General features: G+C 41.4%; 4 protein-coding genes across 5 annotated transcripts; 2 read left to right on the forward strand and 2 right to left on the reverse strand.

Annotated features, from left to right (window-relative positions):
* Positions 1–6,576: 6,576 nt before the first annotated feature.
* LOC26530783 (uncharacterized) lies at positions 6,577–7,138 on the forward strand. The gene is made up of 2 exons (XM_032436502.2): positions 6,577–6,881; positions 6,944–7,138. Exons 1-2 carry the CDS (start codon positions 6,582–6,584, stop codon positions 7,112–7,114), a joined length of 471 nt encoding a protein of 156 aa, XP_032292393.1. The 5' UTR covers positions 6,577–6,581; the 3' UTR covers positions 7,115–7,138.
* A 2,360-nt stretch (positions 7,139–9,498) lies between these two features.
* On the forward strand, positions 9,499–10,418 carry LOC6625457 (uncharacterized). The gene is made up of 3 exons (XM_070210316.1): positions 9,499–9,690; positions 9,759–10,076; positions 10,132–10,418. Exons 1-3 carry the CDS (start codon positions 9,622–9,624, stop codon positions 10,291–10,293), a joined length of 549 nt encoding a protein of 182 aa, XP_070066417.1. The 5' UTR covers positions 9,499–9,621; the 3' UTR covers positions 10,294–10,418.
* Positions 10,419–12,391: 1,973 nt separating this feature from the next.
* On the reverse strand, positions 12,392–14,632 carry LOC6625456 (putative golgin subfamily A member 6-like protein 3). Its single transcript, XM_002048850.3, has one exon. The coding sequence runs from the start codon at positions 14,513–14,515 to the stop codon at positions 12,680–12,682; it is 1,836 nt and encodes a 611-aa protein (XP_002048886.1). The 5' UTR covers positions 14,516–14,632; the 3' UTR covers positions 12,392–12,679.
* Positions 14,633–20,401: 5,769 nt separating this feature from the next.
* On the reverse strand, positions 20,402–25,908 carry Br140 (bromodomain-containing protein 140). 2 transcript variants are annotated; one of them, XR_001450219.3, is made up of 5 exons: positions 24,568–25,908; positions 23,249–24,507; positions 22,893–23,188; positions 20,736–22,483; positions 20,402–20,678 (listed from the first exon to the last, which is right to left on the reverse strand). XR_001450219.3 is itself a non-coding variant. In XM_002048849.4 (4 exons), the coding sequence occupies exons 1-4, from the start codon at positions 25,661–25,663 to the stop codon at positions 20,803–20,805; spliced, it is 4,332 nt and encodes a 1,443-aa protein (XP_002048885.1). In that variant the 5' UTR covers positions 25,664–25,908; the 3' UTR covers positions 20,402–20,802. The 2 variants fall into 2 exon arrangements, 1 of the variants encoding a protein (XP_002048885.1); XM_002048849.4 differs by having other exon boundaries at positions 20,402–22,483.
* Positions 25,909–26,072: the final 164 nt, after the last annotated feature.

Genomic DNA, 26,072 nt, shown 5'->3' on the forward strand with positions numbered 1-26,072 from the left:
GGTGTTTAAGTTTGGATATGGTGTAACATTTTCTTCTTTTACAATTGGTATATCTCCTATTATTGTAGGTGTTTCTTCTACTTTGGGTTTTTTATATTTTATAATTAATTTCTTAGGTATGCTTTTGAACTTATATGTCAAATACAGTGTTAAACTTATTAATATGATTACAAATATGGTTATTGTAATTATCTGGAATACATTGTTAAATTTTGTATGTGCATTTATAATTTGTTTCGTTTGTACAAACGAAAGTGGTTCTAATTTTATAACATCATTGCTTACGTAAATGCTTTGAGTATAATCTAACATATTGTTTGAAATTGAAATTTCATTAATTTGCAGTGAACAATTAAAGATTTTTATTATATTGTTTCCTTCTATTGTTATTTCGTTATTTATACAATTATGATTTAATATAGTTTTTGGTAAATTCCAAGTTAAAATTATATTTGGTTCTATGTAGTTGATTTGAAAATTTTGCAAAATTTTAGTATAACTACATTCTGATGTTATTTGGTTTAAAATTCCTGTTAAACATTCATTAGTAATTAATTTTTTTGTTTCTCTGCTATAAACTTTTTTATCTTGGGTAAAATATTTTTCATGAGCTATTTCTGTCAAAATATTATTATTTTCATCCGGGTATGGAATTATTTCGAATACCGGGCTTTTTATTATTTCTCGAGGAATATGGGATATTATCAGTATTTCGTTTGTATCTGATTTAAACCAAGTGGAAGTTTTTGTATTCAACAATTTCTCAGAATTAACATGCAACAAATAGTCATGTTTTAGTAATTTTGGGTTAAAAATTCCTAATCTTGTGAGCTGCATTCCCATCTCAATGTCTTCTATATATTCTGTAAAGTGTTGTAAGTTAAATATAAGGATATCTAATTTCTTTCCTTTTTGTTTCTCTTGATCTAGTTCGTTCATGATTTCTATTCCTTTGTTTATAGCTTCTATTATGTAATTTAATTCGTTAACCTGAACGCTGTTTTCTGCTAAGTTGCTTATTTTTTGTTCAATTTCTGCTTTGTCTTCTTGATCTAATGTTCCAAATAAGTATTTATATGCTGTTCCTACTATGTTAACTAAACCTCTTTTGCTGCGTTTGGCTATTTTTAAGCCGTTTATTTCTCTGTTTAATTTTTCTACTAGGTATTCGATTTGTATAAGGTTATTGAATTCTTTACTTTGTTCAATTAAATTGTTAAAAGTTTCTTCGGTTTTTGTTATATTAACCGTTAAACAGTGGAATTCGTAATCTGTCGGAATGTCTATGGTTCCTGTTTTAAATATGAGATATCCGTTATGGGCTTTGATAGGATTAATTTCAATACTCTGTGCATTTATATGGTTTACAGTTATTGATAGTAATATTATAATAATTAATTTAAGCTGGTGCTTGTATGTTTTGATCGCTGTCTGTTGTTGACCTGTAATTGTTATATTTGCTTTGATTAGTCTTCTTTTTCTTTTTGAATTTGGTTTTGTAATGTGTTATTTTCCTGCCTCTGTTAGTTTCCTCAAAATGTTTGTCGTCGATTTGTCTTAGTTCTCCTGTTTTCTTGAACGGGGTTGTCGTCTTTGATTTAACTAACGGTGAGTGTTTGTATCTAGTGTCAATTTCATAATTTGTTCGTTTTTTGTTGAGGTTATTTATTAGTTTTTCTTTATTAGCTTGAGTGTCATACTCTGGTGTACCTGCATATATGAATATGTCCGCTGGTGTTCTGTTAGTCGTTTTGTGCTTTGTTTTATGATTGTACGTGTAGAGTATAGTTTCAAATTTTGTAAGTTTATTTTCGACGTCTGAGTCGCTGTTAATGATTCTTAGTTTTTCGTTAACTGTCTTATGAAATCGTTCTACGTCGGATATACCATTTTTACTAGTGGTTATATTAATATTTACTGCTTCTGATTTTAGCCATAATTGTAAAGCTGTACACATAAAAGCTGAGTCTTTGTCTGCCTTTATTTCGATGGGCTTACCCATTTGGTTGAACACTTGTAATATAGCTCGTTTGGTTTCTAGCCAGTCTTTACTTTTTATATCTAATAATGATGCAAATTTTGAATAGATATCAATGCAAGATAAAAATTGTTTATCTCCTACTATGTAAAAATCCATTACATATTTTTCTCGGATATTAGCGATTTCTGGAGTTATTTCGAAAGTTAATTTTGTATCTCTGTGTTCTGTTTTTGCGATGTTGCAAATCTCACATTCATTTATTAGATTTTGAATTAAATTTTGATAATCTGGGAAATAGTGGGTTTCTTTGAACCAATTGATAGTTTTTTCAATTCCTGGATGTAATAATTCTTTGTGCTTTTTTAATATTAATTCTTTGAATTCTGCGTATGTTTGAAGGTCTATTAATTTTGTACTAGTTTTCATTGCCTTTGTTGAATTATTCGGACTTATTATTTCTAAGTAGGCTTCTTGAAAAATTGGAAAATCTGCTTCGTTGTGGAAGTATAGCACACTTTTCTTTGTGCATAAGTATTCTTTTATTAATTCTTTGGCATGCGTATTAGTCATGTCTTTGTACGTAATTTTTATGTTGGTTTTGTGAAAGTAATTCGTAACTTTTGTTTCGTTCTCGGTTCCTTTTTCAAATTCTATTTGTCGATTGTAATAATTAAGTGGTCTTTCTGTGATTTGTAAATGGTTACTGTTGTCTTCTTGAGCACTATGTATTGTTGCTCTTGTGCTAATTGTATCTTCGCCTAAGAAGTTTTCGTTTAATTGAATTCTGGACAGAGCATCTGCCACATAATTTTCTTTTCCTGGGACGTATTTAATTTGGAAATCAAACTCATTTAGCTTGATCTTCCACCTTTGTAATTTCATGTTAGGTTCTTTCATATTATTTAACCAGACGAGTGGTCTGTGATCACTAAGGATTTGAAATTGTCGACCAAAGAGATAGGACCTAAAGTATTTAGTGGCCCAAACGATTGCTAATAATTCTTTTTCAATCGTTGAATAATTTAACTCATGCTCGTTGAGAGTTCTACTTGCATAGCATATAGGCTTATGCTCTTGCGAAAGGACGGCCCCTATTGCCATATTACTCGCGTCTGTAGTTAATGAAAATGGTTTTTCGAAGTTAGGGTATATTAAAATTGGGTCGGATGTTATGAGTACTTTTAGCTTTTCAAACGCTAGCTCGTAGTCTCTGTCTTTTATATTGATTTTTGCTCCCTTTTTTAATTTAAGTGTTAATGGTTTTACTATATTAGCGAAATTTGGTATAAATTTCCTATAGAAACCACATAATCCTAGAAATGATTTAATTTCTTTTGGGGTTTTTGGAATTGGGAATTTGACAATTGCTTGTATCTTGTTGGGATTTGGTTTTATACCCTCAGTTGTGATGATGTGACCGAGAAATTCAGTTTCTTTTCTCATAAACTCGCATTTATCCAACTGTAGTTTTAAGTTAGCTTCTCTAAGCTTCTTAAATACCTTTTGTAGCGACAAAATGTGTTCCTCCAATGAAGTGGAAAAAATAATAATGTCGTCTAAGTAGACCAGACAATCTTTAAAAATTAAATCTTCTAAGAGATTGTTCATACAACGTTGGAACGTTGCAGGTGCATTCTTAAGACCAAATGGCATGCGAGTGTACTCGTAATGGCCATGTTTAGTCGAAAATGCGGTCTTGGGTATTGAACCAGGATCCATTTGGATTTGGTGGAAGCCTTTGGCTAGATCAATGGTTGTGAAATATTGACATTTTCCAAGTTTGTCTAATATTTCATCCATGATCGGGATAGGGTATTTATCATTAATAGTTAGTTCATTGAGATTGCGGTAATCTATGACTAACCGGAATTTTTGCTTTCCAGATGCATCGTTTTTCTTTGGAACGATTATTACTGGTGAGCAGTAAGGGGATTTGGATTTACGTATGATATTTTGTTTTATCATATCGCTTATTTGTTTATTTACTTCCTCATCGTATATTTGAGGATATTTGTATGGACGCTTGTAAATTGGGTCCTCATGTTTCGTTAGAATTTTGTGTTTAATTGTACTAGTGAAAGTCAAATTGTCACCTTCATGGTACTGGATATCACGAAATTCATGTAAAACTTTTTTTATTTTTTCTTTTTCTTCTGAGTTTAGGTGCTCTAGCCTAAACTCATTGTTTTCTATTAATTCATTATTAATAGCGAAGTTAAATGGTCTGTCCTCTGTTGAGGGTGGATCAAGGCACTCTTGTGCGGTCATGTCCTCTTCGACCTCTTCGTCATTATATCTAAAACAAAAGTTAAATTCTCCTAAGGTTACGGATCCTTGTGCATAGTCTATTTTTGCTTGACATGCCTCAAGGTATTCTCTCCCAATCAGAACATCATAATGCTCTGAGAAGTCGTGAATATAGAATTTTTGTTTGCTCGGACAAATTTTGCTTGCTCCTAATCGTATACTTTGTTTTAATTCAATAACACCATTTATGGTGTGAACCTTTAATGTTTCGTTGTAAACTGGAAAATTTAAGCGGTTTGTTTTCATTAGATTTATGGTTGAACCTGTGTCGATGACACATTTTAGAACTTCGTCATTCATAATCAATTTTATGAATGGATTTCTTCTGTTTGTTCCGAGGCTTGCTGATGAAAATTTTCGGATGTATCCATTTTCATCTGCCCACTGTTACTATCTCTTTGACGTTTAGTCGGAGGGTTTGGTGCATTCAAGCGTGAATGGGACTGATTTTGGTAGTTTAAGGGATTTTGGTATCTACCTTGACTTAATTTCTGTTGGAACTCGTGGTGAGCTTTCTGATTGTCTTCGGACTTATTGTGCTGTTTATTTTGTGCGTGATAACTCTGATTCGTGTTGGAATAACCACTTGAAATGGTGGTTGGGTTAGCATTTTGCTGATAATTTCCCATGTTCCTACGATTGTTATTTGGATTTCCCTGAACATTATTATTTTTAGGTTTTTCAGTAACGCTATTTTCATATAATCCCTCTCTTTGAGCTACTTGCTTTAGTTTTTGTGTCGACGTAATGTCGTGTCTGGCTAACATCATGAAAAGCCTATCTGGTAATTTTTTTGTAATAACATCTTTGATTGTGTTATTCATAGCATTTGTATAAAGGGTTGTATTGCTAGGTATATTTTCTAGTGCTAACTTATTTAATATAACAAAAGATTTATTCTCGAGCTCCTCGATGAACTTACGGACGTTTCCTTGGTAATTCGTGTTGTATAAGCGTCGAAGGAGTTCTTCAAATGGTGTCTGCACTTTGTATTCTTCAATCAATGCGTTTCTCAGCTCCTGCCAAGTGTTGGCTGCTGTCCTTTGTGATATTCTCTGAGCATCTCCTGTGACTTGCAATTCGATGGCTCCGTATAAGATGCTATGTTGTCTAACATCTCGGGTTGGATACAGGTGTAGGATGTAATCTATCCTTTTAATGAAGGCGTTTAGTTGATCCGTTGATCCGTCAAAGCTTGGCACCTGTCTAAGTTGTGAAAGGGCCTGGTTGAGGTGTTGTTCTGATAATTCCATTGTCATCTTGGTGTAATACACTTTTTTTTGAATAGTTTTGAGTTTGTAGGTTTGAACTTTATTGTTCTTTGATTTTGCACTTTTATTTTAAGTTAAAGTTTGTGATGGATTATTGTGTAAATGTTTTTTTTTTTTTGTGTGTGTGTCTTAAAAAGACTCAGTAATAACGTATTGCAGGGATCAAACGATATGCAAAGCCAGTCGTTATTAACTGTAGTAGCTTTATTGCCCAAAGGGTCAATATTATTAAGCTACTAGTGACCCGAAGGTTCTTGTGCGGATACGTATTCGAGAAAATTTTTATTACACTCCGACAACACTTTCGGTCGCGATTGTGCGTTAGATCTGGGAATTAATTATCCTTTAGCGATCTTTATTTTTTTCCCGACGTATCCTACCGGCTGCGCCAATTAAGTTTTACACGTTAGGTTACTATAAAAAAATATATTTCAATTTATTATTTTCACTTAACGGCTACTTTTGTTGAGTACATTCAGATTTGCTTCCCGAATATGAACTGATTTATCTAACTGTTGCGGTCGCTTAGCAAACTTCGCTTTGAGAGAGTTTGAGTCAAAATTGAGTGAAGTTTGAGCTGCGTCAGCAATTATGCGTGGGATAGTACTCTGATGGGAACATTGACAGTGGCGTGATATTTAGGGTGAATTGTTTATGTCTACCAAAGGGGGACAGTTTGATCTTGACCAATGTCGATGTTATCACCAGGCTCTTTGTTTACAATATTAGAAATGTTTATAATTGTGCTTATGCTTATGTGCTAAGTTATGTTAAAGGGTGGGTGCGACTATGGATATGTCACTATATATATATTTATATAAAATTATACATATATATATATAGATTATTATATATAGTAGTAGTCGGAATTCAACAGTTGGAACAATGAAGCCTACAGTAAAACAGACTATTTGCGCTATATTTCTGGCGGTGTTCGCCATAAAAACCGTGCAGGTATTCAAATAATTTCATTGGTAATGTGATTTACAAAACTATAATTCCAGATGATAACCACCGTCAAAATGACCAATGTCATATGCGAGTCCCAAAACAAAAGTTGGGTCACCTTCGATCTGTGCAGGCTGCGTGCGATTAGTCGCAACAAGACAGTTTTTAACCTTATCTTTAACATTCATAGTCCAGCCCGATCGATTACCCTAATTTGGCAGATGCTGAAAAGAGAAAGTGGATACAAGCCCTGGCTGGGCCGCTATACGATTGACTACTGCGCGTTCCTGCGTAAGACCAACCACCCTGTAATGAAAATGTTTTGGGATGAAATCAAGGACTATATTGACTTCAATCATCCGTGTCCAATGGAGGTGAGTGACAAAACATTAAACGTTTTCTATATGTAAAATCTTTTATGTTTGTATCTTTGCAGGGCAAACTGACAGTAAAGGGTTTCTTTTGGGATGCCAGAAATTTTTCGTTGCCTTATCCCACTGGGGATTACATGCTGCAGCAGACTTGGCTTTTCGATAAGAAGCAGCAGTTTGTTCTAAAACTTTACTTTACTTTCAATCAGGATTTATTTTATGATTTCCAGCACTAAGCAATGGATTGTTGATTTTTGTTAAGAAGCCGCACTTTCAATCAAATATTCACAAATATTTACCATCAAGATATATTTAAAGTTGAATATATTAAAAATGTTTATTGGTTTATGGTATGGAAGTAACTTCAATTATGCCGATAACAACTATTGTTATTGATTGTGCTATTAAATACATAATTATTAAATATGTTTTTGAGATTTTCAATGACAACAATTATTATGAGCGTAGGCTTTACCGATTAGTGTAGAATGATTTATTATTGAGCAGTCAGAAATCAGCCGTTGACACTATGAAAGCAACAATTAAACCGACATTTGCTGTGCTACTTGTGGTTGTGTTCTTCATAAGAACTGTTCAAGTATTCAATTATCAAATCTCGATTTGCATTTACACAATTTGGAATAACTCGGTCCAATTGCAGATGGGAGCGACTGTTAAGTTCACGAATGCCATATGCGATTCCAAGAACACAACTTGGGTTACCTTTGATCTGTGCCGGCTGCGTGCGATAAGTCGCAACAAGACTGTTCTGAGCGTCTACACAAATATTCTTTATCCAGCCTATAATGTGCATCTCAACTTTCAGATGCAGAAGAGGGCAAACGGATACAAGCCCTGGCTAGGAAAGCATACGGTCGACTACTGTGCGTTTATGCGCAAAGTCAACCATCCTGTTATCAAAATTTATTATAATTTAATCAAGGACTTCACATCGTTCAACCATACGTGTCCCTTTGTCGTAGGTAGAGATCTCTCTTAGCACAGTCAGTTAGTAATGTTGTCGTCATCTATTTTCAATGCAGGGCAAACAGATTGTTAAGGATTTCTTCTGGGACCCAACAGATTTTCTGTTGCCTTTTCCCAGTGGGGACTACGCCCTGCTACTAACTTGGATGTTCGACAAGAGGCCGCAGGTTTTAACGAAATTTTACTTTACATTCCGTCAGGATTTGTTCAAAGATTAATAAATCTCCTCATGCATAATAGCATATTATAATATCATGTGTACTCTTATATATTAACAAATGCTTGTTTGTTTCTTATTGTAGAAATCGTTTACGTAAATGAAGAATTAAACCATTTGCGAGTCAGCAATTAAATTTTTTTTTGCTCTGATTACCAATCAGTCAGTTTTCAATAAATATATAAAAAAGCGGCAACAGTATTACCTTAAATTTTACTTAACTTTCCATCGGGACTATTTTATTGAACAACTAATTCGATTTGGGAGCAGCAGTAAAACATGTCATTGACCAAATTAGATTGAAATAAATATCTAAATCTCGATTTAAAAAAAGTGCTTAAATGATGTGTAAATATCAATTACTTGTGGCAGCGAAATGCCCAATTCAATAAATAATTAAATAATTTTTTGCTTGTTGAGCAAGTTATTTATAGAGCTCATTATATTTAACTACGCACAAAAACCTATTTTTATGCACGTGCTCCTGCAAGTATGCGAATATTAACTATTATTATTATTGATTTTGTGCTATTAAGTCGGCAAATTTATAATAATTTCGCCAGTGTAATGGGTAAATAATTATGCTTTTGAGGTTTTTGCAAATAGTTTATAATCATAATTTTGCAGTCATAATTCAACAGTTGAGACAATGAAGCCCAACGAAAAGCTGACTCTTTGTGTGATCTTTATGGGCGTATTCTTCACAAGCACCGTACACGTATTTAAAATGAAATCTTTGCCATTTTGATTGTGTAATCAAAAACAAACAACATCTAATTTCTAGATGATCACCTCCGTCAAATTCACCAATGCCATTTGCGAGTCCAGAAATACATCTTGGGTCATCGTCAATGGATGTCGCCTGCGTGCGATTAGCCGCAACAAGACGGTTTTGAACACCGACATCAGCCTTCTCTATCCGGTCCACAATTTGCATCTTAACTTTAAGATGCAGAAAAGGGCAAATGGATATAAGCCCTGGTTGGGCGAATACACGGTTGATTTCTGTGCATTTATGCGCAAAACAAATCATCCGGTTATTAAAATATTTTGGAATTTGAGCAAAGATTTTACTAACTTCGACCATCCGTGTCCCTTTGAGGTGAGTGGCCTTAGATAATTATATAAAAACATATTTTATATGGAAAGTTGGTCTCCCTGCAGGGCCGACTGACCATAAAGGATTTGTTCTGGGACGCCAGAAACTTTTCGCTGCCTTTTCCCAGCGGCGATTATTTGCTGTATCTAACTTGGATTTTCGATGTAAAGCCACAGTATATAGCAAAAGTCTACTTTACTTTCTATCAGGATTTATTTAAAGAATAACTATTTATGTTTTGGGAGCAGCAGTGAAGAAGCAGTTAACAATGTTATTCAAAAAGTGAATCGAAATATATATCAAAATCTCAACATACATATCTATTTATATATAAATATTTAATAACTTCGGCAATTTAATGGCACAACAATTATGATTTTGACGTTTTATCAGTTAGTTTATATCCATGTAGCAGCAGTCATAATTCCACAGTTGAGACAATGAAGCCTACACTAATGCTGACTATTCATGTAATATTTGTGGGGCTGCTCTTCATAAAAACCGTGCAGGTATTCAACTAATATAAAGATATTATACGTGGTATCTTATAATTGAATATAATTAATTCAAATTCCAGATGATAGCTACCGTCAAATGGACCAATGTCATTTGCCAGTCCAGAAACACAACTTGGGTTACCTTCGATAAGTGCCGACTGCGTGCGATCAGTCGCAACAAGACAGTTCTGAACATTGATATTAATGTTCATTTTCCAGCCCGATCGATAACACTATATTGGCAGATGCAGAAAAGGGAAAATGGCTACAAGCCCTGGCTGGGTCGGTATACGATTGATTACTGCGCGTTTCTGCGTAAGACTAACCATCCCGTAATGAAAATATTTTGGGATGTAATCAAGGACTTCATAAACTTTAATCATCCGTGTCCCATAGACGTGAGTGACAAAATAGTGTAGATAAGATGTTATTATAAATTGAATCTCTTTGCAGGGCTTACTGATAATAAAGGATTTGTTCTGGGATGCTAGAAACTTTTCTCTGCCTTTTCCCAGTGGCGATTACATGCTGCATCTCACTTGGCTTTTTGATAAGCGGCAGCAGTATTTCCAAAAGATTTACTTTACTTTCCATCAGGACTTATTTAAAGACTAACCATGGCTTTCCATTAACCTAATATATGTTTTCTGGATCTTCTATCAGTTTTGATTGTTTATAATTGTCACACACGTGCTGTCATTGTTAACTGATTGGTAATTGCGGCCAAAACAATTGTAATTTCGGCACAATCAAATAAAATTGCTTAAATATTTATATTATTAAGCATTAGCAGTTGTTCAAGCGATACGCACTCTGGGTGCAAATCATTTGAAATCAATTCAGCTGTCAATTTGGTTAAGGGTCAGTGTTCAGTACATTTAAAATCTCTTCCCAACGGGTCGATGATATTGTATGCTTCTTCTTATATTTAATTGTATTTAATTTAAATGCTATATAATTGTAATTATTCATCATATTATCAACTATCCATATTACATATTTTTTTCTATATATTTTCTTTTCCCAATTATCCTTTATATATTCCTAAAATATTCCTGTTCAGTTTTAAGGCATTTAACTATATGTATAGGAAATTTAACCAAAATTTGACCAACAATAATGTTGCCAGATTTAGATGCCAAATTGTTTTAGAGCCCAAACCATGAACAAAGAGCCAAACCTCGTTGATGAGATTTGGTCGAGTTATGGAGGTGGGAAATTTTGAACTATGTCTGTATATATATATACATATATTTGCATATAAATATATGTATATATAAATATTTATATGTATATGCTTCCTACTGCCTGTTAGCCACAATTGCACAAAGCCTAAACAACTCATTTTCGCAACATCTTCAATAGGTCCCAACATTATATCGATTGACATTTGGTAGACTGTAACTGAAACTGAACCAGAAATATAACTGCGCATTTGATGTGGCCAATGTCAGGAATATGGCCCGAAGGCCAACTTATCAGACGTAACCCCATTTCGGATTCAGACAGCAGACAGCAGACAGCAGACAGCAGTATTTCATTGTGCGTCCTCTTGCATCAGCCAATTTATCATTTGGGCCAATCGATGCGATTAGCAATCAAATTGGCATTTGATTAGCTCGTCTCGGCCGGTTGGAGTACAAAGTGCGGCTAAAAACTGTTGCAACATTTCTTTAAATGGACTTAAATATTTGTGTAGGCGTGATTCACGCAGCGAGTACTTTGCTCTCAAAGATGATGCAGAGTGCGACCGGAAGTGGCCATGGCCTAATGGCTGATAAGACTGATAGACTTCGTCTTATCAGTGACTGCAGCCTCTTGTCGGATGTGTCTATGACCATATATGGATAGACCTTACAGGTGGGCATCTCGCGGCAGTTAGTCATTAGCTGACAAGCACGCGCTTTGCCGCCCGATTACTCATACGCCACGTAATCGCGGAGCTGCCTATCGCAGCCCAGTTAAATGATATGGCTGTGTTTTTTTTTTTTACCGTTCCATTGTTACGCTAGGTCAGTTAATAGCGGGCTAGCTAGCGGGCAGACTTTGAGATCTGGTCTGTATGCTAATTGAATACAATTTGTAGGCGTCGATATATGCCGATTTATCTCCGTCGCATAAGCATACGAAATTTATACGCTTCGCGGTTTTTATTTTTTAGTTTTACCTGCCCCGCACGGTACGGCAAGTGCCGCACCTCTATAACGGATCTCTCGCATCTTAATTGCTTATGAGATACATCTGCTGGCTGCTCTAGTTACGGCTCAAGTTGTGCATTTTATGCGCATTTTGATGGGATCGTGCCGCCGCCAAACTGGCGACAATATCCATGCCCATTTGCATGGGAACGTTCTATAACTGTTCATTGGGGCAACTTCCTTTGTCTGCGGCCAAATGATAAGAGGAAACAAATCACAAATTTATACCTGGACGCTGACGAAGACTTAATGCACTTGCCAATGGCAGATTTAATGCCTGATATAGAGGTAAGGGCTGATATTCTGACAGATATATTTCTTTATATTCGCCAAATACGTGCATTTGTTTATCATCTTTAATATGGCTGTTCATTCGCAGGACAGCTTGATGTTCTAGCCATCTGATGCGAATGTCCCCAATAAATACCCATCTAGCAGCAAGGGCAAGAGCTCATGTCAAGTTTCACGGGGACCCACAGCCATTGGCTAGGGTATGAGAAAAGAAAAACTTCAAATTCAAAATACAAAATGAAAATTTACTTTGATTTTTGCGTTGTTTCTCAACTGAATGCATTTAAAACTTACAAAGTATTCGTGAATCGCCTAACGCTACAGGTGTACGAGTATGAGTATGAGTACGAGTATATGAGTACGAGTATATGAGCATATGAGTATGTGATTGCGTGAATGTGAATGGGTACGAGTATTTAAGTCTAATGCATACAAATTGGAATTGAATTTTGATGAATTGTGCAAAAACTGAAAAAAATATTCAAAGCGTGCGAATGTTTCGGTATCCGTGTTCAATGGGTACATGGTATCAGATTGGAATTCTTCAGATTGGCCAGACGCAGCTGCTCCAAGGCAATCTCATGCGCTTTTAAGTGCTCGCGTGTCGCCTGCTCCAGTTCGCTGAGCCCGGTGGAGCTCTTTATGGTTGCGGCAGAGGAGGTGGCAGTGGAGGCGCTGGCGCTGGAGGAGATGGAATTGGCTGACAGCTGCGCATTGCTGATGGTCTTCACCAGCGCCTGCGGCTGCTGAACGTAGCGCACCAGAAAGGGATTATGCGCATGCTCGGCCAGCACATAGGACTCAGAGATGGGCGCGGACGGACTGATGGGCTGACTTGGCTGGCCGGACTGAATGCGCAGGAAGAAACCATTCTGGACCTGTTGCTGCTGCGCGATATGCTGAGGCTGGGCGGGCTGTGACTGTTGCTGCGCCGGTGCCGCAGGCTGGGCAATGAACTTAAGGCTGCTGCTCGGCTGCTCCACGGGCGTCGACTCAAAGGTATTGGCAATTTTCAGCTGCTGCTGTAGCTCCAGGCGCTCGGCCTGCAGACGCTGCGACTCCTCGAGGCGTTCGCTTTCGATGCGCTGCTGTTCCTGCTGCTGCAGTGCCAGACGCTCGGCATCGAGCAGGCGCTGCTCCTCCATTAATCGCTGCAGCTCGCGTTGACGCTCCAGCTCGAGCAGTCTGAGCTCCTCGCGACGCTCCTGCTCCAGTTCGCGCTCCGCATCCCGATCGCGCTCCTCGTACCGTATCTTGTCCGAAATGTCAGCGACCTTATCCTCGGCCGTCAGCTTAGCTTGACTTAGCTGCTGAATCTGCTGGTCATGCAACTTGATGCTTTGAACGTAGCCGGCGGAGTTTGGAATGGCTGCCTTTAAGGCGGCTTGTGGCAGAGAGGGTGTTGCAATGTATTCCTGCTGGGGCTGTGCTTGTGCCTCGGCTGCTTGGCGCAGGATCACCTCGTTATATTGCTTCAGGTGCTCCTCACGGGCGCGTTTCACCTCGGGCGTCTCCTCGACGGGCTGCGGCGCCTGCTGCTGCTGTTCAATGGGCTGAACGGGTCTGGTCTTGACGAGTTGCTCCTGAATCTGTTGCTCTGCTGGCTGCAGCTGCTGCTGCAGTGCCTCGTTGTAGCGCTTCAGATGCTCCTCGCGAGCGCGCAGCACCTCGGCTGTCTCCTGCACGGGCTGAGGTGTTTCCAAGGCAGCTTGGCTCTGCGGTTCGCTTTGCTTGAGCTGCGGCTGCTGCTCCCAGCTGGCGGCAACGGGCATTGGAATCTTAGTTTGTACGCTCTTCAACTGGATGACGGCATCCTTAGATGGTTCAGCTTGCGGCACCGTCGACTCAGCTTGCAGCACCTGGAGACGCGCCTCGTTCCAAATGCGCAGATGCTCATCGCGTGCGCGCTGCACCTCCGGACTGAGACCGGGCACCGCATCAAAGGCGTTCGTCTTGATGATCTGCTCCAGCGGCTCGTACTGTGCCAGCATATTGGCCGACGGCTGTTTGCCCTCGGCGCGCAGGCGCTCCAGCTCTGTGCGCAGGGCATTATAGCGCTGCTCGCACCAGGCGCGGAAAAGCGCCAAATGCTGCTGCTGCTGCTCCAGTTGATCCTGCACCTTCACCTGCTGATCAATGCTGCGTATGCCATAGAGTGGTTCCGGATAATTGAAGGCAATCAGACGCTCGGCGCCCGTGGTGTCCAGATAACGCATATAGCCCTGGGCCAGTTGGCTCTGGACGGGAAACTCACCACGCGCCGGCGCATAGGCCAAGAGATTGTTGCGGTAGCCAATGGAGTGCGCGTGCGCGCCCAGCGCCAGGAGACTGAGCAACAGCAGACGCATCTTGCTGAATTACTTGGAAACGGATTTGTATATAGAAATCGTTGACTTGTAGGACTTTTGGCACAAACAAACCAAAACTTCGCTACAACTTCGGCGACTACTCGAGGAAGACTGTTGCGGTTCTGGGCTGAACTCTGGGCTTTTTATAGTCGAGAACCAGGCAACAGCCAGACGCTGTCCTTGGGCTGACCCTGTTCGGTCAGTTTGAGGATGCGCCAATAAATATTTTCTTAACCCAGGTCCACGACTCGCCACAACACATACATCGCATCTCAGTTACCAGGTCTCAGTTTCGCGTGCTGCTTATCTCCCGGCCTGGCTGTGTGTTCTGGCCGTTAATTGCCAGCCCCATCCTGTTGTCGCGTCCAGTTGGTTCTGCCGTTATGCGGCCCGTTCCATTCACTAGCCGCTGCCTCAAGGTCGAGCCTGGTATATTTTTAGTCCAGGCGCTGTCAATGTTATGGACCAATGCATAAATTAAATACCGCAAAGGGCAGACAGCTGGTAACCGGCCAATTGGCTCGATCCCGGATCGATTTATCAATCGTCCCCTCTGCCGCCATATATGCCCTTTGGCATCCCTATTCAAGTGCGACTGACATTTGTCAAAATATCAATTGAGTGCAGCCCATTCCCAACCGCCAGCTGGAGACCCAAATATGGCGTGCACTTATTTTTAGCCGGAACTGTTGTACAGTCGCCGCCTGGACGCGCCTGCATGACGGCAAATGCGATGCGACTGGACGTGAACCTGGCTTGGGATCAAGTTTATTAAGGCTGGGAGGGGGGTAGGATTGCAGCAATTGGCAGAGGACGCAACCGGTTGCCAGCATTTGCGGCATTTAATAATAAATTCAAGTTAATTTCAGTCGGCGCCGTTATATGGGCAATTCACAGACTTATATGCCATACACACACACACTCACACACACACACATATGCCATATATAAAAGATTTACACAGACAAGGAAATTTACCATCAGTGTAATAAAACAATAAATAAATATGCAAATTAAATTATTGCTCAGGAATGTCTGAAAATCAATTGGAAATTTTTGAAGTGTGTGTAAAAGTTGTTGTTAATGCGCGATTTCAAGGCAGCTGCCGTTGACAGCAGCTGTTAACTGCAATTTTGACATGCAGTAATTATAATAATTATTATAATTTATTTAATTATTATTATAGCCAAAAGAGGCTCGTTTTACCATTATAATACGCATAAGCAATTTATATACACACATATTATATAGTACATTTCTTGCTAGTATTGGAATTCTTACTAGAGGTGCGAATTTAGACACCTATTGGGTTTATTAGAGTTGTAAGGCGTAAATATTGTTACATTTGCCTCAACATATTGCTTGAAAAATGTGTATTGTATTGTGCTTGGATATAAAACAGCATAGGCACAGCACAAAGTCACATGAAGTGGCAATACAAAAAATATTAGCTAACTTATTATGAGAGAAGTTAAGAGATTTCTTTTTGCATTAGAAAAATTAATTTCAGTCTAAAAATCAATTAAATATATTTTCATTAACATATTTTATTATTGGAAGATTTTTCGCTTATTAATTATTATTAATTATTATTATGATTTCAAGAGTTTAATGCGGAATTTATGTAACCAGAGCTTCCCTCTCCCTCCGCCACCCTCTCTTCCACGTTTAAGTACTGCTTCTAAAACTGCATTCGAAATGCTTATGGGGGCACTTTGCCCACCTGAAAAACCCAAGCAATGTAGAGCATTTAACACTCGATGAGACGATCCTAGGCCAAGCTGCACATCACATGCCACACGGCACGTATTGTCACAAGGCGCCGGCTCTTAACACTTTCCAGTTAAAAAGCTGACAAGGCAAGGGCGAGCATTGTAATACACCTTAGTACACTCAGGTGTACAGTTTTTACAGCTCGTCAAGTCAAGAAAGAAATATACCTCAAATACCTCTTCTTTTTTTTGGGTCACTTTCACGAGAAGATTTCATAATCGGGCCGCGGCATTGCGGAACGCTTTTAGAAATCTTGTTGCCAAGCGTTAAGCATCTAGTATAGATATTATTTATAGGCATTTTTTGTATATGAACTGACCACAGTCACGCCGGCAGCGACGTCGACAGCGACGTCACATGAGCGCCAGTGTCTGGACCCGGGAACAGATGCCGAGCTGCCCGTCAATTTTTGTTTTATTTGTTTATTATTATATATTTTTTTCGTCTACTTGCGTCAGGCGCGCAATTTATTTAAATTTTTCTGTTGTCCACGCGGCTCTAATAAAAATAATAAAAAAAAAAACTAAATGGAAACGGAGGCACGTCCCGTTTAATTAGAGCAACGGTTACTGGGTCCCAAGCACGTTATTTCTTATCTTATCGGGCGCATAAAGCACTTCGATTAGCCGGGCAAATGCTCTGCGAGTTTGTGTGTGTGCTCCGGCAAATGTACGATGTGTGCACGGCAACAGGTGTTAATTACATTTAATTAACGCACGCATCCGATTCATTAAGATGTCTGCTCACAAAAACCACGCCATAAATGCCAAAAAGGAGGAACACATTTTTGTTTTTTCTTTTGTGACATTTTAAGATGTTTTTCCTGTTGCCGTCGCCGCAGCTTGTAAGCCAAATTACAACAACAAATACAGCCGCTTCTCGCTTTCAAAACATAGCAACAAATTTATGTAAATCATTTCTGACGAATTTCATGACAAGGCAAGAGCTAATGGCCAATAAACGTACTTGAACCGGGCCGATTTCAAAAATTCCGAAATATACAAAAAATCAAGCTTATTCAATGCGGCTCGCTTCTTTCGGCCACGTTGTTTGCATCACGTGCAACCAAAGCGAAATATTAGTGATTACGCATATATAATATGAAGAGCCGAAAAAAAAAATATATATATATAAAAAAAAAAACCCAGTCTCCACTTTAGACCCAGTGCCAAGTTCCAGTTTCGACGTCATAGTGCGGAACTTTGTGAGCTGCAGCTGCGTGCAAATTAATTTAAAAATTCAATTCAAAGCGTCGCTCCCGCCCCCGGCCACCCCCTTATTATTGACTTGATTCAATAAAAACAGACACACTCTAGTCGTGTGCGTTGCGACGCCATAAATACCCTGTAACTCGTTAGCCGAGGCTCTGAAGTAGCCTAAAGTATCCTCATCTCATCTTCTCCCGCATATAAGCTGTCTCTTTCTCAATCTCTTTTTTTATAAAGCTACATAGATGTGTAAACAAGACTTTATCTTTCTGCTTGAAGCTGCCTTTTAACAAATGCTCTCCCTCAGCCTTGCCATATACGCTCTCGTAGCGCAATTATTTAATTAGTACAGGGTATGCGTAACATTTACAAACTGCGCTTCAATGAAATATTTGGTGAATGGTTAAAAAAGCCGCGTCAGCAAAAATGTTTTCCCGCAAATGATTTATTGGTCAAAAAGCCCAAAAATTTGCTAAGCTGCTTATTTGGGATTTAACTTCAGGCTAAATGTGGCTATTAAATGGTTGTGCCCAGGCGAGGGGGGTGGAGTTGTCTCCGAAAGCTATATTTAAAAAATTTCATATTTTTGCACATTTCAGCATTTGTTTTGCATGGCTTTCATTTTAAAAATAAGTACTTATATATATTTAAAAACAAAGCTCAGTTCAATTTTGGGCTCGATTTGAACGCCAAGGCCATTTATTTTCATGCACAAAATATTATTTTTATAAACTTGCGATAAAGCTTTTGTTAGTGCCGGGCTGCCGCCATGGTAGTATTTACGTCATTTGTTGAAATTTCTTGAAATTTGTTTGGATACCAAAATTGACAAGAAACTCGTTTCGCGCGCGGCCCAATTGGGAAGTTCCCCCCGCACAAACAACAACATTGAAGCATGCTCCAATTGGCCGCACTTGGCCCGAGCCCGAGCCCGGCTTGACTTGGCTGCTGGCCAGTGGCCAGTAGATATTAGCCACTGGCAAATGTTTTCGCAGTTCCGTTTCATGTTCAAGCGTACAGGCAATTACTAAATAAATACATCAATTAGAGCGCCAACGCACGGTGACCTACACGACGCCAAGCAACGAGCACTTGTCAAGTGCAGCAGCCAAACACTGAGAAAAATAATGGGGTCATAACTTCTCAGAATATCTGCGCAAGTTATATACTTGTATGGCTTAAAAGAACTCTTCATTATGCTGCGCATATCAAATCTGACTTCCATAAAATGTGTCTCCTATTTAACAGCTCTATTAGTTAAATACTTGCAGCATCCGTATGCTTGATTTAAATGTTAACCAAATTGATTTCAGGCTGTTTCGCTCAGTGCACTTAACAGTCACATCAATAAGCTTCAAGCGCAGACAGTCACTAAATGAATTTGCATTTGTAATTAAGGCCATGTGGAGCTGGGATTTTGGGGCGTTCTATGAGTTTTGCATTGAATTGAGTTGTCTATGCTCGGGCAGACGCTCACCTGTTGCCCGATCAATCAGATTTAGAGTCGGGCTCGACAAATGCGACCTCAGTTTAATAATAATTTGCCAGCCTAAACGCGTAATTAATGACGCGTTTCTTGTCTTCGCTCACAAATATATTAAACATGTTTATTAACTCGTATTTATTGTTGTTGTTTTTTTTTTTTTTTTTTTTGTATTTACGCGTTTAACTGCGCCCGTCGCGCCATCTGTCCAATCTGTTAACTGTTTCGGATCTGCTGGCTCACAATACTCGAAATTATTTCTTATTTTTGTACTCTTCTTATTTGACAATTTAATTGGCTTAAAATCAATTATTGTGACGCGAATCGCGTGTGCCTCTCAAACTTGGCCAGTGGCTGTCTAACTGTGGCGTGGACAATTAAACGAGAGAATTGAGAAATATATTACGTAAATTCACAATAAATAAATAAATAAAATCAACTGTGATCTTCAATTTTCAGATGGAACATATATAGTTATCCGATATCCATCAATTTTGTATTGCATTAAGTGAAGGTTTTTTGATGTATGTTAGTTTTTCTTTAAAAACAAAAAAAAACTATATAGGGTCATATATTATGCCATATATTACATGCATATGTTTTAGCAACATAATAAGAATAACTCGAGAAATAAAACAAATTTTTAGCTAAAATCGACTTTTCGACCGATTCTTCCCATACAAGCTCCTTGATACTGTGCAGCGTTTCAACCCGATTCGTTATATATAATTCCTTGAAGTAAACCTGGCATCTGCCACAAGTTTCATCAATTTGTGCCAGCTGAGAGTCGAGTTCACATAGATAGTTTAGCTCAGCTCAAGCTGCATGTATTCGTAAGGGTTAGTTGCGTGGCAAAGTTAATTAAGAAATCGTTGGGCGTTTTTGTTTAAAACATTTATTTTCTGCATTTACTTTACCGTTAAATTTAAACAATATTCAATCTTGTTATGGGCAACTACTACAATACTTAATTTTCTACGCTTGACGCTTAATTCTAATAATTTGCATTAATTACACAGCGTAATTATAATAATAATAATAATAATAATAATAATAATAATAATAATAATAATAATAATCATCATCATCGTAATACATCGTAATAATAATCAAACTTTTGCATATTTGTTCATATGGAAATTAAAAACGGAACACAATAAACACACACATACGCACAAACACAGACACACAGATACACATACACACACACACACACACATATACAATTTAATGCTATTTGTAAATGTTTTGTTTTTTTTTTCTGTTTGTTTTTTTCTTTTTACACGTTTTTTTTCAAAATTTGTAGCTTAACTAATTTTATTTTGTTTCGTTTTGCTGCTTAAAACTATTTAACTTAAACATTGATTTGATTTTTATTTGAAACGTCTTGAGGTTATAAATTTCATTTTGTTGTTGTTGCTGTTGTTGTTGTTGCAAAGGATTTTATTATAAAATAAAATTTTGAAATATATTTTACAAAAATTTAACTAGGCATCGAAATATTGTATAATTTTGTTTGTTTGCTTGCTTTTTTCGTTGTTTAAATAAACAAATGAAACAACAACACTTGCAGTGTAAAATTGGAAAGTTCCGAAACGTTAAGAAAAAGTCAACGAAATACACTTATGGAGGGCCTTCTCAGTAACAATACAGTAGCATCAGCCAGCCATCCAGCTCCCAGGCTGGTCTATTTCGAGAACTAAATATATATATATATATTTATATAGAGCTATACATAATAGAAAATAGAGCATACACGGGTTGTTTACAAGGCGGGGGCGCATTTAACATTTAACATTTAAATGCAATTGGGCAAACAGCTTTCACATGATGGGATCCGGGCCCTGACCCTCTAGATCGGATACCTGGCTCTGGTAGTGCAACGCATCCTGATACGCCTTCTTGACGGCCTTGCGCTCTGCCGGCTTGCGTGACTCGACGAGCTTCTGCTGGTCCAGCTGCTTGTCTATGCCCAGTATGTCCAGCTTGTTGGCCGGCAGCCATTGCCAGGTGCGCTTCACATCGAAAAAGAGCACCAGAAAGACGACATCGTCGAGGCAATTCTGACGCAGAGCCAGCACATCCGTTGGTGGCGCCGGCAACGGTACACCATTGTACACAAAACCCTTGGGCGTCTTGGGATCGAGTATAAGCGCCGGATACCACGGGTAGCCACGACACTTGGCCCAAACCAGCTGCAGTGGCTCCAGCGCCGCTTTCTGGCTGCTGTTGTTGTGCCGCACATGCACCTCGCCGGCAACGGCAGCCACAGTGCCCGTCTCCTCCAGCTCGTGGTGCGACTTGCTTTTGTTGTTATTCGTTAGGGTGCTGTTGCTGGTGGCCGTGGTGGTGCTTCGTCTCGCCTTTATGCTATTTACAAGCGGCGACGCGTTGGGCGTGGCCGAACGCAGTTTACCCGCCTTGCGTAGCAGGGGCGGCGGCGTCGCCGTCGAGCTGGTCGATTCGCTGAGATTGCTGCGCCGTTTACCTCTGCCACGGACCGCCGCCATCGCGCCGCCACGTCCCTGCAGCGGTGTGGGTGTGCTGCGTGTCACACGCTGTTTGCCCACTGCATTCGCATCCAGCAGCTCAGAGCTGTTGGGCCCCTCATCCTCGTCGTCATCATCGTCATCCTCATCGTCATCGTCGCTGTCGGAGCTGCTGTCGCTGCTGCTGATGGCCATGTTGCCATTGCCCTGCGCATTGTTCAGGCTCGCATGCTGCAGATCCATGGCATCTGTGGTGCACTCCTCCTGCGAGTCATCGCGCATAGCATTCGCCTTCGTGCTATCCGAGTCGCCCTCCTCGCTGTGCGCATCCCCATCGCTTGCCTCATCGCTGTCAAAATCCGAACAGCTGCCGGACATACTGAAGTCGGAACAGCTGCTGCACGGACTGCTCGATTGGGAGGGCGCATCGTCGCTCTCGCTAACGTCCCGCTGATTGTTCCCTCGGTACACACGAAAGCTGTCTGGAATGCGCTCAAAGGGCAGTGGCTCCACTGGCGCCAATGCAGGTATTGACGGGTTGGTTGTTGTTGTCAACGGCGTCGTTGCCGACGCCGCCGCCGCCGCCGCTGCTGCTGCTGCAGCCGCTGGATTCGGTGACTTCTTTGGTGACGTCGAAGGCAAACGGCGATAGCGCGCCGGCCGCTTAGGAGACTTGGACAGCGCCAGGCCCGCACCCAGGCTTAGGCTTAGCTTGTTGCTTATGGACAGCGCGGTGGAGGTTAGACTGACGCCGGTTGCTCCCACTCCGGCTGCATTCGTGCTGTTGTGCGCCAACGAAAAGCTGCTGGGCGTGGGCGTGGCACTGGCAGCAAGCGATGCATTCAGCGTGCTGGAGGCGGCGGTGGCGGCGGTTGTGGTGGAACTGGAACTGGCGCTGGTCGATTGTGTGCTAGATGACTGAGAATTGTGGTGCTCTTCCTTGACGGGCGTCGTCAGGGGCTCCGATGGGCGCTTGAGTGCCGCCTGCGCCTTGCGCGTCAACAAAATGGCCGTCCTAAAAGAGTTGAAAGGTAAATAAGTGAGATACTATGACTTTTAGATACACTTTAAATGTGTGTTAGCGGGTTGAGTAAATCTAATCTGAGAATAATTAATTGATTAAGTTTCCTCATAAGCTAGTAGATATTCTGATTCATATAAATCCAGTTTCTCTTTGGGATGCCCGCAGCATCTTCATTTTGTAAACAACCCAAGAAAAAGCCCCGAATACCCCATTATCTCTGAACTATACCGCCTTGGTTATTCACAGATCCGCCCAAGATTCCACTGTACTTCCCCAATGCTTTAATTTACTTTTCGGGAAGTCCGCTTCGCTTCCAAATACATATCCAAATTTATAGCACACGATGGACTAGCAAAGTAGACAGACAAAAAAAAACCCTCGTATAATTAGCAAAACCCACCTTCGATTAATGCCCACAGGTGAGCTGCTATTGTTAAGACTCTTGACTGGACTGCAGGGCGGTGTTTGGGCCATGTGGGTGGTGTCCTTGCTAGCGCCATCGTCAGCCATTGAATCATCATCAGAGTCATCCTCGTCGTCGTCTTCATCATCGTGTTGCTGCGACGGCAGCTCCTGCGATTCGTCCAGATCCATGGCGCTGCTATTGAGACGCTTGCGCGTTCGCTTCTTGGAGGGTTTAAGACGCGTCTCCTCATTGTCATCGTCACTTTGGGAGTGCGCATGTGAAGAGTATCGCTGCAAAGGATTGGAATTGATAAAATAATTAATTATAACATCCCCAATTTGGATACTTACCGCTGCAAAGCGCGCTTTTTGCAGAGTTTTGCGCATGCGATTGATTTCCAGGCGGATTTGCTTAATCTTCTTGGTGCGATAGCTGGGATTCTTGAGCACCTGTGACTTGTCGGCCAGTATGAGCAGCTTTTGAACTACATCCTCGCTGGGCGGCATCGCCAGCAGCTGTCGCAGCTCCTGCTCCACTTCGCCCTCCACATGATCCACATGAGCGCGTTGGCCACGCTCCAGTAATCCATCCCGCTGTAGTTCCTTGCGCAGCTGCACGAACAGCGGCGCCGCCTGGTCGCGCATGCGTATCCCAGCTCGATAGAATACCGTATCCTTGTTATTGTACGCCAGACAATTCTGTATCATCAAATCGAAGTCCGCCTCCAGCTGCTCCAGTTTAGTGTACTTGCAATCCTTGAGCTTCGTGCGCATGGTGCCCAAATCCATGGGCTGCTTCACAATATCCATATAGTCGGGCACCTCGCTGGTGTCCACCGGCTCCCGGAATATCTCCATGGTGTCGCGTGTCTCCAGCGCATCCAGCAGTTTGCCCAATGCCGACTCCAGTGGATTTAGCTGCAGCATGACCACCTCCTCGGAGATCTTAACAAATGCCACCTTGAGCTTCTCACGCTTGCGCACCAGCTCACAGAGTAACCGCGCCCGTTCCAAGTCCTGACGCAAACACTGCCAGTACTTGAGCTGCCGGTACAGCTCCTTCGTGTCCGGTGAGCCCTCGATGCCATTGCGCTGGATCACGCCATGATTGTTGCCCTGACTCTGCAGCCGGCGCAGCAGCGGCACTCCGTTCCGATAATGCCGCTTTAACGTCCAGTAGGCAATGATGCGATCGAGGAACTCCTTTTTCTTCTGCATGTGCACCATGGCCGCGATCTCGTGCACACGATCCGGCGGTATTGTCGGTATTAGAACTACCGGCGCCGTTGAGCGTTTCTTGGCCAGCGCTTTGCGCGCCTCGCGCATCTTCATGCGCGTGTCCTCGAAGTCCGGTACGTTCGTCTTTAGCTTTGCATCAGCGGGCGTATGGGCGTGACAGTAGGCGAACTTCTGCACATGCACAGAGCTATCGTTATGGCCATCCTTGACCGTGTCCATGGTCATATAGAGGCCCGCCTGCTGCGCACAGGTCACATGAAAGGCGGCATAGCAGCTGTTGCGATGGCACTGAATACACGCTCCCAGACCCTTCTCCTTGCACACATAGCAGGTGAGGCGCCAGCGCGCAGCCGGTATGGTCTCGATAGAATCTGGCCGAGATTAAAGAAAAATTAAAACACAAGTTCTTTCAACTTAGACGATCAGCTTACCAATTGGCTCCAGGAACACTGTGTTGGCGAAGCGCACCTCTGGTATCCAGAGCGCACAGACCACATGCGCCCACTGGCCGTGATCCGTTTGCTTGAACGCGCCGCCGGCATTTGGACAGAGCACACAGTTGACCGCCTTGCTGGGCGATTGGAGGCAGCGTCGGCACAGCCACTGGCCTTCCGGTATATAGGGCACGCCATAGCAGTCCTGATGCACCGCCAGGTTGCACATGTCGCAGAAGAGTATCACGTTGGTGTTCTGGCATTCGCCATCCAAGCAAATGCAACAGACTGCATCGTCATCCACCTCGACGCCAGTGGGCGTGCCGTTAGCCGCTGCCTGAAAATGAGATTCCTTCTCGAGGCGATCCATTAACAGCTCCATAGTATCAATGCTGACCGCATTGAGGTTTTGCTGGGCGCGCAGCTCGTTCATGTGCTCCAGCCAAGCGGAATCCTCCTCATCCACATCGTATTCAATCTCGCCATCCAGCTCCTCGGCAGACTTCTCAATAAAGCGATAGTAGGCCAAGGGCCTGGGCGGCGCATCAGGCACATTGTAGTCATCGATTTCGCGGACATTCGCAACGGGCACCTGCACCTGTGCCCACGCTGCATTCTCCTCCAGCGGCGGTGCATCCGCATTCAATATACAGCCGCGCTCCACCAGCTCGGCAAACTCATCATCATCGACTATTGGCAGGGGATCATCAATGCCCAGGCGTACACTCTTGCCATCGATGTTAAAGGTGACCGTGCCCTCCTGTTCGTTGTAGGATACCAAGGACTCGGGATTTGTGGTGGTTCTGCCATTGCCGCAGCCGTTTTCGCCCTCGGAATTGCCACCGCCGCCACTGCCGTTGTCTTTGGGCGTTGAGTGGAGCGCGCGAGATGAGCGCGCCCTTTTTCGATTCGGCTTGAGAACTGGCGTCAGGGGCTGCGGATTGTCGTGGTCGTAGTTGGTAAGATGGCCCTGCAGGCCAACAAGTGTTTTATAGCTGCGATCACAGTCGCGCACCGGGCAGGCGAACGGCGGCTGGGACTGTTTTGATTTCACACCTTTGCAGTACTCCACGACATCAAAGTCGAGTCCCATTGCTGCGTGTGTGTGGCGGTGTACGCGTTGGTATTGGGTTACTGGTGACAAGTGTCTGTGTACGGTGTGCAGTTTCTCATATATACATCTTATTGTTGTTAACGCAACGCGCGCGGTTTGCTTGTTTACCTAGTAATTACAAATTTTTCGCTGGCTTGCGAATTTCTGGCGAATTTTAACAATGTATTTGAGTATTTTGCAGCACCGGTTGGGCCCAGCATGCCTGCTAACTAGCTAACAACACTGCGCAAAACATTCGATATACTCGATTTGTGTACATCGTATACAAAAATATAATCTAAACTCCGCTATTAGGGTAATGCAAATAATTCCAATCTTTTAAAGTGTTTTAACTTAGTTGCTTACGCTGCAAGCAATCTGATAAAAAAGCCTTTGCGTGTGCTCATGT

This window comes from Drosophila virilis, chromosome 5 (genome assembly GCF_030788295.1).
Source record: "Drosophila virilis strain 15010-1051.87 chromosome 5, Dvir_AGI_RSII-ME, whole genome shotgun sequence".
NCBI lineage: Eukaryota > Metazoa > Arthropoda > Insecta > Diptera > Drosophilidae > Drosophila > Drosophila virilis.